The sequence below is a fragment of the Gobio gobio genome (genome assembly GCF_949357685.1).
Source record: "Gobio gobio genome assembly, chromosome: 17".
NCBI lineage: Eukaryota > Metazoa > Chordata > Actinopteri > Cypriniformes > Gobionidae > Gobio > Gobio gobio.
The window spans coordinates 26,568,313-26,582,061 of record NC_137110.1 but is presented as its reverse complement, the minus strand read 5'-3'; the positions used below and the strand labels follow the sequence as shown (position 1 = coordinate 26,582,061).

At 39.2% G+C, this 13,749-nt stretch overlaps 1 protein-coding gene across 1 annotated transcript in view; it reads right to left on the bottom strand.

The window, feature by feature from the left end:
* btbd8 (BTB domain containing 8) overlaps positions 1-13,749 on the bottom strand; it is a 44,451-nt gene that overhangs the window by 7,496 nt on the left and 23,206 nt on the right. The window contains exons 10-14 of the mRNA XM_079841265.1: positions 7,082-7,184; positions 6,101-6,283; positions 5,848-6,021; positions 1,557-1,686; positions 496-557 (exon numbers count right to left, since the gene is read on the bottom strand). Coding sequence (XP_079697391.1) covers positions 496-557; positions 1,557-1,686; positions 5,848-6,021; positions 6,101-6,283; positions 7,082-7,184 — 652 coding nt within the window. The remainder of the gene's footprint in view (positions 1-495; positions 558-1,556; positions 1,687-5,847; positions 6,022-6,100; positions 6,284-7,081; positions 7,185-13,749) is intronic.

Below are 13,749 nucleotides of genomic sequence, written 5' to 3'. Positions count from 1 at the left end.
GGTAATCTATATAGCTAACTATGTTTTCAGCATCAGTAATTCTGCAGCACAGATTCCCTGGATCACCCTTAAGGTTGCTGTGACAAAATAGCACTCATCTAACACCCATTTAACGTCAGTTCAATGAGCTTGTCTTTCAGTAAAAGAAACCCTTACAAAATCAGAACTCACAGCAGAGCCTATGCCAGTAAATCACATTATTTCAAGTGGTCAACCGATATTGTTTTTTTTTAATGGCTGATGCGGATATCTAGAAAGTAGGTTGGCTGAAATAATGCAAATTAATACACAATACAATTGAATGGAGGCAAATAAGGATTGATGAATTTACAGTAAAAGAACATTTATCTTTATATATTTACTCCAAAAATATATATTGCTGTATATTGGTTGATGCAGACAATCTCAAAATGATCGAATACTGGCCAATGTATCTGTCTATAGCCAAACATTTCTCATAGTTTCACCAAAATAAGTAACAGAATAAAATAATACCTGCGAGCTGGTGAGCACAGGTTTTTTCCCGAGCGGTCTGCAGTCTCCTTTATCAAGAGCAGCTAAGAGGGTTGTTAGAGGGAGGAAGAAAATAAAAGCTAATTTTAGATTACAGACAGCTTCAGTTTAATTAGAACATCCACTCCTGCATAATCAACATTTGCCAAACATTTCCTCAATCAGACACGCACTTACAATCAGTCACAACCCCAATCAGTAAAATTGGCAGTGCAGCTCTGCAGAGAGCCACTGATTTCCTAGATATAGCCTTTGATCATCTCACAGTTTATCCAGAACATCCTTAATATCATCATAAAAAAACAAAGATCTAGGCTTTCTTCCCAGCAGTACAACGGAGCTCTGATTTCACTGTTGTCATTCCAGAAAACAAACCAAATCATGGATCAAATATCTCCTGTGAAGGAATGCAGCTTGAGTGTTTGTTGTTGCACAGCGAATGCTTTGCATATGAGGCACTGCATTTGCATATGTGGGGGAATCTTTAGAAAGCAGAATGTAAGCACGATCTTGACACCCAAAGCAATGCATAATTTATCCACAAGCTTATATGTTTCCACTTGAAGGACAGAAAAACACAAAACCCATTGTATCTAATTGTGGACCCCATTCCCCAGCCCCCTTTGGAAATAATGTTTTGATGTGCTTGGAGTATTCTAGCCCTCGATGGTCAAAGCATCACAGGATGCTATTAAAGAGATTCGTTCTGATGTCTGTGTTGATGGACTGACAGGAGTTGGAGGTTATCCAGCAGGGTTTCTCTAACCAGCACTGGCTACCCCACTATCCATGCAAAGGAGGGCTCTTTATCACTGCACTGGACCATAAAAAAAGAAAAATAAATAAATAAATAAAATAACACCCCCCCCTCATCCTCCTCCACACAAGCGCATTCTGACTGCTGCCTGAAAGCTGTTAGTTTCTTATGTACTTCTCTCTCCTCTGATTTATTCTGTGCTCTTCCCACATTATTTACATTTAATTTCCATTCCTCTTTCTTTTACTATTGCTAAATTCTTACCTTTTCTCATCCCTCTCCTTACCTGCAAGTATTTTTTCTCGATATGTGGGTCGTAGAGAGTCCCATCCTTGTGTGTGCCGCACTGCAAAGAAGGACTGAAACAGGAAGGTCCAGAGCCTCGTGCGCAGCAAACACAGCTCACGCCTGAATGGCTACCAGAGGGACAGAATGAGTGAGAGCGGGTGAGCGAGTCAGTCAGAGAAAAGGAGAGAGAGAGAAGGAGGGAGGGTGGATACAACAGCAGGAGAAGAGGAGCGAATCAGCAGCTGCTTCAAAGGCTGGTTGTCTTGGCAACCGATTGCCGTTGCCTCCCTCTACTGCTAACAGGATCCTCTCAAGCTAAATGTATGATGTCACTAGCAGAGGCTTGTGGTCACGCCTTCTGCATCGAATGTTCATAAAAAAAAAAAAAGAATCTCTGTATTTTTCAGATCCTGCCTCAGCCTTTCCATCCGCAATTCATTTCTCCCCCTGCCCCTCCCTGCTTTTCTCTATAATGGACATAGAGCCAGATTACACATGGCCACACCCATGACTCTTGGTCTTTCTCAGACTAATCCATTCTGCTATTTCCCCTGGGATGTGAATTAACTCACAAAGAGACAGGAAGCGACAGAAATGGGCAGAGAGAAATAAAAATAAACATAAAATGTCAGAGAGAGACCATAAGCATGAAAGGTTGGGTTGTTTACTATGACCTTTTCTATTTGTAGTGTCACTTTACTGTAATCCAGCCCAGGCCTGGCCACGTACATTATAGCTTTAAATCCCAGGATCAAATGAAGTATACATGCCTTTTAACACACAAAATCTGCTCAGCAGACCATTGCTGCAGGCATGCTCGATGAAGCAAAGGGAATCTATTAATCAAGTATTTTAATAACTACAACACTGTAGTTATTAAAATATTTAGGTAAAAGATTAAAATAAATATACATCATGTACTTTTTAATGTATATATTTTTAAGTGCATCTTATCCCAACTTTTTATTTATTTAAAAAAAGTTGTGTCTTCAATCTTTTATGAAAATGTATTAACTGAAACGGCTGTTCTTTTTAGTCGACGTCACAAATCCCTCTTATTTTTACAACAACTTTAATCCAAACATACAACCACAATTCTGGTATGTAACACGCAATGGACAGAAGTGTCACCATACTTTGAATATCACAATTGGATTTCAATTGAAAATGAGATTACAGAAGTAAAGACATGTTCATACTGTAATTTCAGAAGTAAATCCAGTATTTGTATTTGCAAATTGAATTGTAATTATGTATTCCTCACATTACTTTATATTGACCATAATACAACGAACAGTTCTGAACCTGGATTGCTTAAAGGGATAGATCACTCTGAAATGAAAATAAAGCCATCTTTTACTCACCCCGGTGTTGTTCTAATGCCCTATGTCCTTTTTTCTTTTTCGGACCTCAAAAGCAGAAATTTAAAAAATAGTCCTGCACGTGCTCCTTCCTATAATGGCAGTGAATAGCGACCAGGCTAAAACATTACAAAAAATATACAGAAGTATCACGTAATGAGCTCAGTGTTTTGACTGAATAATACAGTTTCTTTCTCGTAAAACCTTATAGTATGCCTCCTGAACACTTTCCACCTGGTCGCAATTCACTGCCATTATAGGAAGGAGTGCATGCTGGACTATTTAAAGAATTTCTGCTTTTGAGGTACGAAAAAGATAGAAGGACATAGGGCACTGGAACAACAGCAGGGTGAGTAAAAGATGGCTTTATTTTCATTTCAGAATGAACTATCACTTTAAAGGGTTAGTTCACCCAAAAATGAAATTTCTGTCATTAATTACTCACCCTCATGTTGTTCCAACCTGTAAAAACATTGTTCATCTCCAGAACACAAATTAAGGTATTTTTGATGAAATCGGAGAGCTTTCTATCCCCCATAGACTGCAACCTAATTACCACTTTCAAGGCCCAGAAAGGTAGTAAAGACATCGTTTAAATAGTCTATGTGACGACAGTGGTTCAATCCTTAATGTTATTAAGTGACGATAATACTTTTTGTGCGCAAAAAAATAAGAGACTGACACAGAAGAGAAGAAATTGTTGAAAGTCGTTTTTGTTTATATTTTTTCCGCACAAAAAGTTATCGTCACTTAATAACATTAAGGATTGAACCACTGTAGTCACATGGACTTTTTTAACAATGTCTTTACTACCTTTCTGGGCCTTGAAAGTGGCAATAGCATTGCTGTCTGTGGGGGGTCAGAAAGCTCTCGGATTTCATCAAAAATATTTTAATTTGTGTTCCGAAGATGAATAAAGGTCTTACAGGTCCTGAATGACATGAGGGTGAGACATGAATTAAGTAATTAAATGACAGAATTTCCATTTTTGGGTGAACTAACCCTTTAACAAAATAATGTTTGAATGAAAACTATGTAAGCATGTTTTAAAATTAGGTGTCCAGGGATGTGGTAATTTTTTTATACACTCACCTAAAGGATTATTAGGAACACCATACTAATACTGTGTTTGACCCCCTTTCGCCTTCAGAACTGCCTTAATTCTACGTGACATTGATTCAACAAGGTGCTGAAAGCATTCTTTAGAAATGTTGGCCCATATTGAGAGGATAGCATCTTGCAGTTGATGGAGATTTGTGGGATGCACATCCAGGGCACAAAGCTCCCGTTCCACCACATCCCAAAGATGCTCTATTGGGTTGAGATCTGGTGACTGTGGGGGCCATTTTAGTACAGTGAACTCATTGTCATGTTCAAGAAATCAATTTGAAATGATTCGAGCTTTGTGCATGGTGCATTATCCTGCTGGAAGTAGCCATCAGAGGATGGGTACATGGTGGTCATAAAAGGATGGACATGGTCAGAAACAATGCTCAGGTAGGCCTTGGCATTTAAACGATGCCCAATTGGCACTAAGGGGCCTAAAGTGTGCCAAGAAAACATCCCCCACACCATTACACCACCACCACCACCAGCCTGCACAGTGGTAACAAGGCATGATGGATCCATGTTTTCATTCTGTTTACGCCAAATTCTGACTCTACCATCTAAATGTCTCAACAGAAATCGAGACTCATCAGACCAGGCAACATTTTTCCAGTCTTCAACTGTCCAATTTTGGTGAGCTTGTGCAAATTGTAGCCTCTTTTTCCTATTTGTAGTGGAGATGAGTGGTACCCGGTGGGGTCTTCTGCTGTTGTAGCCCATCCGCCTCAAGGTTGTGTGTGTTGTGGCTTCACAAATGCTTTGCTGCATACCTCGGTTGTAACGAGTGGTTATTTCAGTCAAAGTTGCTCTTCTATCAGCTTGAATCAGTTGGCCCATTCTCCTCTGACCTCTAGCATCAACAAGGCATTTTCGCCCACAGGACTGCCGCATACTGGATGTTTTTCCCTTTCCACACCATTCTTTGTAAACCCTAGAAATGGTTGTGCGTGAAAATCCCAGTAACTGAGCAGATTGTGAAATACTCAGACCGGCCCGTCTGGCACCAACAACCATGCCACGCTCAAAATTGCTTAAATCACCTTTCTTTCCCATTCTGACATTCAGTTTGGAGTTCAGGAGATTGTCTTGACCAGGACCACACCCCTAAATGCATTGAATCAACTGCCATGTGATTGGTTGATTAGATAATTGCATTAATGAGAAATTGAACAGGTATTCCTAATAATCCTTTAGGTGAGTGTATAGTCAAGGCTGCAGGGGTTTCAGGTACTCCTCTGAACATTAGCGTACACAGAATTTTCGGATCAGAATAGTTGAACTTTTGCGTTTAGACCGTATGTGACGGTTTAACCTAATGTGATGTATTTGAATCATAACTATGAAAGTAAGGTGAAAATTACCAATATTTTTTGTACTAAAACGTTATTCTTTAAACATTATGAGTAATTATGTCTAACTCTCATGGTGTATGTGTATGTTTAGATAAAGACACTGTCTCAAAATCCATGTGATATTTTGTTATTTTGTTAATAAGAATGTATAATAAAAAGAAGAACTCATTGAATGTGGTTTGCGAGGTGAATGCCTGACGTAGTAGTACTGACTGAAAGCTTAAAATCCGACGGAGAAATATTATAATATAATTAGTAATATTATGAAATACAGTAATTTATTGCGTTTTATAATTAATATGAACATTTTACTATTAAAATAAATATTATAAATCACACTAAATGAATGTGTTAAACTGACCTAATTGACTGATTAAAATGCTCTGTTTATATCACTTTTTTAATAAATGATTAATTTACTAAATGAGCTATAATGAAATGCTGGCTTTTAGTGTCCTGTTTTGTTTACCTCCACTTCCTCCTGATTGGCTTGGTCTTCTGTGATAATGTCTACCTCACTCGGGTCCCCACTCAGCCAGTTCACAGCAGTAAAGAGGTCACAGCAGTTGTCCACAGTAACGCCCTCTCGCACAGCTATACACACCTTCCTCAGTAGTGTGGGGTCACGTGTAAACTCCTCTCTCTGAAACGGTATACGTCTGACAGTCATAGCTGACAAGACATCTTATATCTTATGTCTAAACATCATCGACTGGTCGTACCCTTCGGAGATCGCGGAAGGCAGCGGTGTGTGTGACCTGGGGCAGGTGTGTGACAATCATCTGCAGACACTCCTCTTGCAGTTCGCTGGCCAGACTCAGCACCTGCTTGGCCCATTTCACCTCCGGCAGGCTGGAGATCAGCTGCTCGCTGCCACACAGCACAGATACTACACTCTGCACCGACTGAAAACCATAAACACACGGTCTTATTCATAGATCCATCTTCCCTTCTTCCTCTGACACACAGTGGCCGCACTGTTAGTGACTGCAAATTTCCGAGTGTAATCCAATATGCTTCAGCAGTGGTTTACATCAAGACTGGAAGTCAGGAGGGGGAAAACCCAAGGTTATACAACTACACTTGGCTGAGTGTAGCTGCTGAAGGTCTGGGTCTGTGTGTGTATGTGCGTGAGAGAAATTTAGGGGACTGCCAGACTATGGATGAAGTTAATGAGCTGTTTGTGGCTTTAACACACACACACACACACACACACACACACACACACACACACACACACACACACACACACACACACACACACACACACACACACACACACACACACACACACACACACACACACACACACACACACACACACACACACACACACACACACACACACACACACACACACACACACACACACACACACACACACACTCAATCAAGACCTATAATTGCTCTTTAGTCAATGGCCATCCTCACAACAGAGGCCACAGCTCATCTCATCAATGTCTTATTGTACTATTAGTTGCAGACAGAAGCACAAAGACAGTGAGGGAAAAAAAAACGTGTTGTTGTCTATGTTGTTTCCCATGAGGAAAACAGTATAAAAATACTAAAGTAATGTCTTAATGCAAAGTTATTGTGAGAAATAGTTTTAAAGTAGGATAAGAGGGTATAAAATATCATTAGCTCAATATACAAACAAATTCAAAGGGAAGTCCCCACTAAAATAGAAAACATATTTTACATACCATGTTTTTGGTGACAGTATTAAGGCAATCTCTCTGTAGTTCTGGCGGGAGGAGGGCAAAATTCCTTTCTGACCAGCACTTCACGAAATTCTCAGCTACCCATCTGTGGATTGAAACACACATTCATATTTCATTCTTGCTTTCAAATCCAAGTCAAAAAAGCAATATTCAAAACGTATTTCCTAGCAATTCCTGCTGACATACAAATGCAGTTTTGTGTCATTTACCCACTTTTGTGTCATTTCAAACCTGTAGTTTGAAAGACTCGAAAAAGGACAAAACACTTCGGCTGGTCAGCCGAATCAAATTCTGTTGCATTATTTTCCTGTTTAACACTGTGAAGCTGCTTTGAAACAATCAGCATTGTAAAAAACGCTATATAAATAAAGGTGACTTGACTACCATACAAGTGTCATGGTTATCAGTCAACACAAATTCTGTTTAATTATGTTCCTCTCACAAAACTATTGTACAGCTTTAGAAGACTTGGAATATAGTGCACAAGTCAAATTTACTATTTTCGTAGCACTTTTATTGTCTTTTTCTCCTTTTTGGAGTTTCTCAGTATAATTGTGTCAGTATATAAAAGAACAGCCCGAAACTTCTGATAAATATTCATGCCAATCATATGTTCAAGTTCAAGTTTATTTATAAAGCACATGTAAAATCGACAAACATTGAACCGTTGAAGTGCTGTACAATTAGGAAAATACAGTGAAAAAAAAAACTGGACAAATTGGAATTCGATCAAATTAATAGAGCAAGATAGCACGCCTGATCGCCCTTAGTTTTCAAGTGGAAACGGGGAACAGAGAGAAGCAACTGATTTTATGAACAGAGATATCACTACAGAATATGGTTGAAGAAGATCAACAAATTAACTATGGTGCTAGACTATGCAAAGCTTTATAAACATACAGCAAAACTTTAAATTCGACTTTGTAGCCAACTGGTAACCAATGCAAGGAAGCGAGAACAGGGGTGATATGTTATCTCTTCTCTGTACCCATTAGAATTCTAGTTGCGGCATTTTGAACCAATTGCAAATGTTTAAGAGTAGATTTAGGCAAACCTACATATAAGGAACTGAAGTAGTCCAAGCGTGATGTGATAAGTGCATGAATAACTAAATCCTTCTCTGAAAGTAACTGTTTTCATTTGGACCGAAGATAAAAAAAATGTTCAATTAATAATGGCACTTCTCTGCTTATCAAATAGTAAGTCAGAATCAAAGATGACACCCAGATTCTTAACTCTGTCATGCGATGTTAAAGACAGGGTACCCTAACTGATTTGCAGTATTAGCTATCATTGTTAGACTTGACAGGAAGATAAGGTTGCGTATTGTCTGCATAACTGTGATAAGAGACACCATACTTCTGAAAAATAAAGCCTAGAGGAAGCATATATAGAGAAGAAAGCAATGGACTCAAAATGGAGCCTTGTGGGACACCACATGTAATCAGTGTTGAAGAGGAGTTGTGATTACCAATACTGACAGACAAGTTATAAAAAGAATAAAAATAGCACCATCGCCAGAATCCAAGGTACGCAGAACATCAGTCACCATTAGCAAAGCAGTCTCACTACTGTGAAATTATATAAAGCCTGACTAAAATGTATTGAATATATTGAAAGTAGTCAAGTGAGAATAAAGCTGCAGATAAAGCACCTTTTCTAGAATTTTTGGATAGAAATGGTAACTTTGAAATAGGCCTATAATTATGTACAACATCAGAGTCAAGATGAGTTTTTTTTTCAGGAGAGGCTACACCACAGCATGTTGGAACCACTCAATTCCCTAGAGAATGGTTTATTATGGTCAAAAATGATGGGGGCAACACAACAGAGTCAAAGTGTTTTTTTAAGAAAACGTGATGGTATGACATCCATGGGGGAGTTTGAAGGTTTCAATTATGAAGCTATGTTTGACAACTGAATGAGAGAGATGTGTCAAAATTCCTGAAAGAGCTTGGAGGCAACGTAGATTCAGAATGAGTCACAACTGGGGCCAATTTGTTCTAATATCCTGAATTTTATCAACAAAAAATTCAAGGAACTTTGTCTACGGGGTTGTAGTAGGATATCCTACCATGGAAGGGTCCATAACAGAATCTATTCTATTAAAAATTCCCTATGGGCATTTTTAGCAATTATTTCAGAGAGATAATTCGATTGTGCAGACTTGATACTGTTTTAATAAATAACAAAACATTTCAAATGAAACCTGAAGTTTATCTTTCTTCCACTTGTGCTCTGCTTTCCTACATTTCCACCTAATGGAACGGGGATGTTCATTAAACCAGGGCTGGATGTTTGACTTATTTTTATATCATCTCAGCGATTTGAAGTCTAAAATGTCAGCACAAGTAGTGTTAAAGACTTCAATCAACTGTGTGGTGTCTGTGGTGCTAGTTGTAAGATAGGTGGAAGCATACATCTCTTCAAACTGTGTGTTGAACAAAATAATCTTTGTTTTTTGATTTTTGGATTGAAGATCCCAATGATCTAAGTTAGTAACAGAAGGACGGTAGGTTTAGCTGATGCTGGACTGGCCATCAGATCATTGATGCTGTACTGAGAGCCTCGCATCCTGATGCGTGACTCTTCACCATCCTACCTGCAGCCGAGGCAGCGGAAAAACATCAGAGAAACAACACACACGCACAGTCTCTCTCTTTCTATCTCTAAGGCACTGGAAAAATTTCCCGACCTACATTCACACGCCTCTCTGAGCTGGTTTACCGCAGTGCACTGAGTTGAGCAACGAGAATTAAATGACAGAGTTGAGTAATTAAGTCATGGTGATGGTATGAAATGATCAAAAGGTCAAAGATGTAATTTTTTCCTGCTATTCATGTTGTTGATCAAAGAATCTTTGGACATCTAGTTGTTAATTTCTCCATCTATATGTGTTACCAATACAAAATTACAGTGAAATCAAAGAGGAACTATTTTATTCGACATATTTTTTAATGCACACCACAATCTAAAGATGGAAAAAAATAAATTCATTCAAATCAATCTTTTTGCACTGCCTAGAGGTGCTTTAACACCAAATGTGAAACGCCTAAATTGACGAACATACCGAGAGCGAAGCCAATATTTGTTGGTACAATACAGTATGCAAACACTTTTCAGTTGTTCAGCCATCCGACTATCACTAACAGCTCTGCTAGAGAAATATAGGATGCAAGACCGTTGCCTAATGTCAGCTATATAAGTCACAGCAATAGTGCTCCACACTTGAAAAAGATGAAAATAAAGTACTGGGTAAAGTTAAAAAAATTATAATTTGAACAGTTTTTCACATACTGTAAGTTTTGAGGTATTAAGAAAAAAAAAAGAAATGATTCTGTGTGAGGGAGTAAACAGCACTATAAAAATCTGCTTCTGTCGGGTGTCTAGCGCATATATTTTACTACAGGTCAAATAAATAGCTTGACCCAACACTTATTGTTTTTTTTCTTTCCTTATAAGTTAACTGTATGGCCCCTATTTTAACGATCTGAGCGCATGTTCTGAAGCGCATGGGGCAGGTGCCCTTAGGGTGTGTCCCAATCCACTTTTGCTAGTTTAACGGCGTAAAAACATCAGGCGCATGGTCCAAAAGGGTTGTACCTAGTCTTTTAATGAATCATGAGTGTGTTTTGGGAGTATCATGCAATAAACCAATCAGAGTCTCAGCTTCCATTCCCTTTAAAAGCCAGTTGCGCTTGCACCATGGCGGATTTGCTATATTTATGGCGGAATTTGCGAGCGGAAAGACTGAACGGTTCTCCAGAGAGGAATCCTTTTATTTTTAATATTTAAACATGTTTGTGTGCTGCTGCGCATCCCTGTGTGTGTAACAAGAAGAGTGTACGTGTGTTATGCGCCCGCCAATATGCGCATATTACTAACGCGCCCTCAAAATACTGCACTATTGACTTATTGACAGTTATTTTCAGTTGCCTCAAAAAAGCAACGCGCCAACAATGCGCCTGAAAACACCTCATTTTCAGACCAGCACGCACATGGCTGAACAGATGGGCGTGAGTGCATTTGCTATTTAAACAACTTGCCTCTGGACGTGAATATTATTAACTGCGTCAGGCTGAAACTAGCAAAAAACACTTGCGTAGCGTCTGGCGTTGCATTACGCCGGGTGTATGATAGGGCCCATATTGTTAACAACAACAACAAATCAATAAATTGTGATTTATTATTTATTGTTTAATTATTAACTATTTTATTTTATGCAAAGGCAAATATGTAAATGTTAAAGATGTAGTGAACATTTTTTGATGGAGCAAACATTTTTACATGGTAGCACAGTTTTAAGAATAGACAAAAAATAATATTGATTGAGATAAACAAAATGTCTTAGGAGAAAAGAGTTAAAGGGGTATTTGATTATGCTTTCACTTTTTTTTAGTGTGTAATGTTGCTGTTTGAGCATAAACAATATCTGCAAAGTTACAACGCTCAAAGTTCAATGCAAAGAGAGATGTTTTCTTTTACAGAAATCACTTTTTAAGGACTACAACAAACGGCTGGTAGGGACTACAACAAGCTTCTTCCCGGGTTGGTGACATTATGAACCCTAAAATTTACATAAACCCTGCCCCGGGGAACACGCAACAAAGGGGGTGAGGCCATGTTGGGCTGAGTTGTTGTAGTAGAGTGTTGTTGCCATGCCGTCGAAACGTTGTTATTTCTGTTACACAGTCTGCCATGTTTATATCCTCGCTAGAGCAGCTAGTCATAAAATGTCTCACCTATTTAAACACTATAACTGTTCTGTTTTTGGCTGTAATAATAAACTCCCGGCATCTGAGCCATTGAAAATGCAGTGGATTCATTTCATTTGTGAAGGGAATGTGCCAGAGAAATGAGCTAAATTCATATATTTTTATGTGAATCACTGTACACTGGACTGCTTTGCAAATGAGGGTCAGTAAGAACAGGATTTACACAAAAGTTGCTTCTCAAAGATTGATCAAAGATGGCCATGTGGCAAAATAGCCTTCTGTATATTGAATCCACCAAAAAATCCACCCACTCACTAAAGATAAAACTTTGCTCTTTTGATGCAAATGCTCGTCTATTCCAAACATTTGTTTGTTTTTTTGCTGAATAATTATGCATTTGATGTGAAAAGACCTTAAAGGGGTGGTAAACCACGATTTCACTATTCTAACTTTAGCTAACGTGTAATGTTGCTGCTTGAGCATAAACAACATCTGCAAAGTTACAACGTTCAAAGTTTAAAGCAAAGGGAGATATTTGCTTTTAAAGAAATCAGTTTCTAAGAACTAAAGCAAACGGCCAGTAGGCGACTACACACATTCCTCCAGGGTTGGTGACATCAACAGGCTCAATATTTACATAAACCCCTCCTCCGAGAATATTAAATAAGGGGGGGTGAGGCCATTTTGTATCGCGGCGCTGTTGTGGTATAGTAGGCTGGAGTGTTGTTGCCGCGATGCCAAGGAAACGCTGTTATATTCATCCGGATTGCAGGTCTGGGGTACTTGCTCTGTTCAGCCTTCATAGGGACGGGGGTGCGTTGCAGAGCGTTTAACATACAGCATGTTATATGCACGTGTGTTTGAGTCAGCGGGGAATCAGGCGCGCGCAGGGCTCCCTGCAGCACATCCACGGAGGAGAACATCCACCGTCTTCGCGATTTCAATGCCAGATTTGCACAACGTCAGCTGCGTGAAAAAAACACTGCCGGTGCGTGGATGCATGACGCGCGCGCTGCACATTTCACGGAGGACAACACAAACTTCCACAAACTTCGCGAGTTCAATACAGGATATGCACAACGGCTTGTCCTGAAAGCTGGATTTACAAACAGAAGCTGTTCACGGGCCACAACCTGTAAGTCTGATTTATTTTTCATCGATGTGTTTTCCTGTAATAGGTTGTAGCAAGGAAGTAAACAGATGACAACGCTGTTCTGCAAACCAGTCTGTTAAATGCTCATTCATACTTAACGTTATCCGACGAACACCTAACGTTACAAACACTAACGTTAAAATCTCAACAGCGAACTTGGCATTAGTGTAAATGATTCTTTGATTAGAGCTTTTATGTATTGTTTATCTACAGGCATGCTAAACATGGTTCTGTGTGTGATTTGGCTTACTAGTTAAAGCCAGTGCTTAGTGTTTGTTTTGGGTTAGTTCTTGTGACAGATATTTGGCTATAATCGTTCTAAAAATACAAAAGTTAAAGTGCCATTCAGTAGCGATCATTATAGATCCGCAGTCTTTACTCTTGAGGACTGAACAGGTTCTGCTCGATCATCTTCACTCAAATGTTCTGGGTCTGATTCGGGCTCAGATTGGTATGGTTTTATTGACGCCGTTGTTTCTAACACTGACCAAAGCACAGCCTCCGATAAAGGTAAGGGGCGTGACGTTTCCGACATACGTGCACTAGGCGTTTAGCGAATCACAACACACTGGGCCAGCTAACCAATCTGAGCCCATCGCGTATTTTTGAGGGACTGGCTTCATACAACCCGGAAAGCATCAGACCGTTTTACAAGGAGGGACAGAGCAGTGTAGAATAAAGGTCAAATATATGAAAAATAAGGCAATTTTTTTTAAAACGAAGCATGAACACATGTTACAGTGCACCCCACAAACACAGTCAAGTCTTCAAAAGAATGTGTT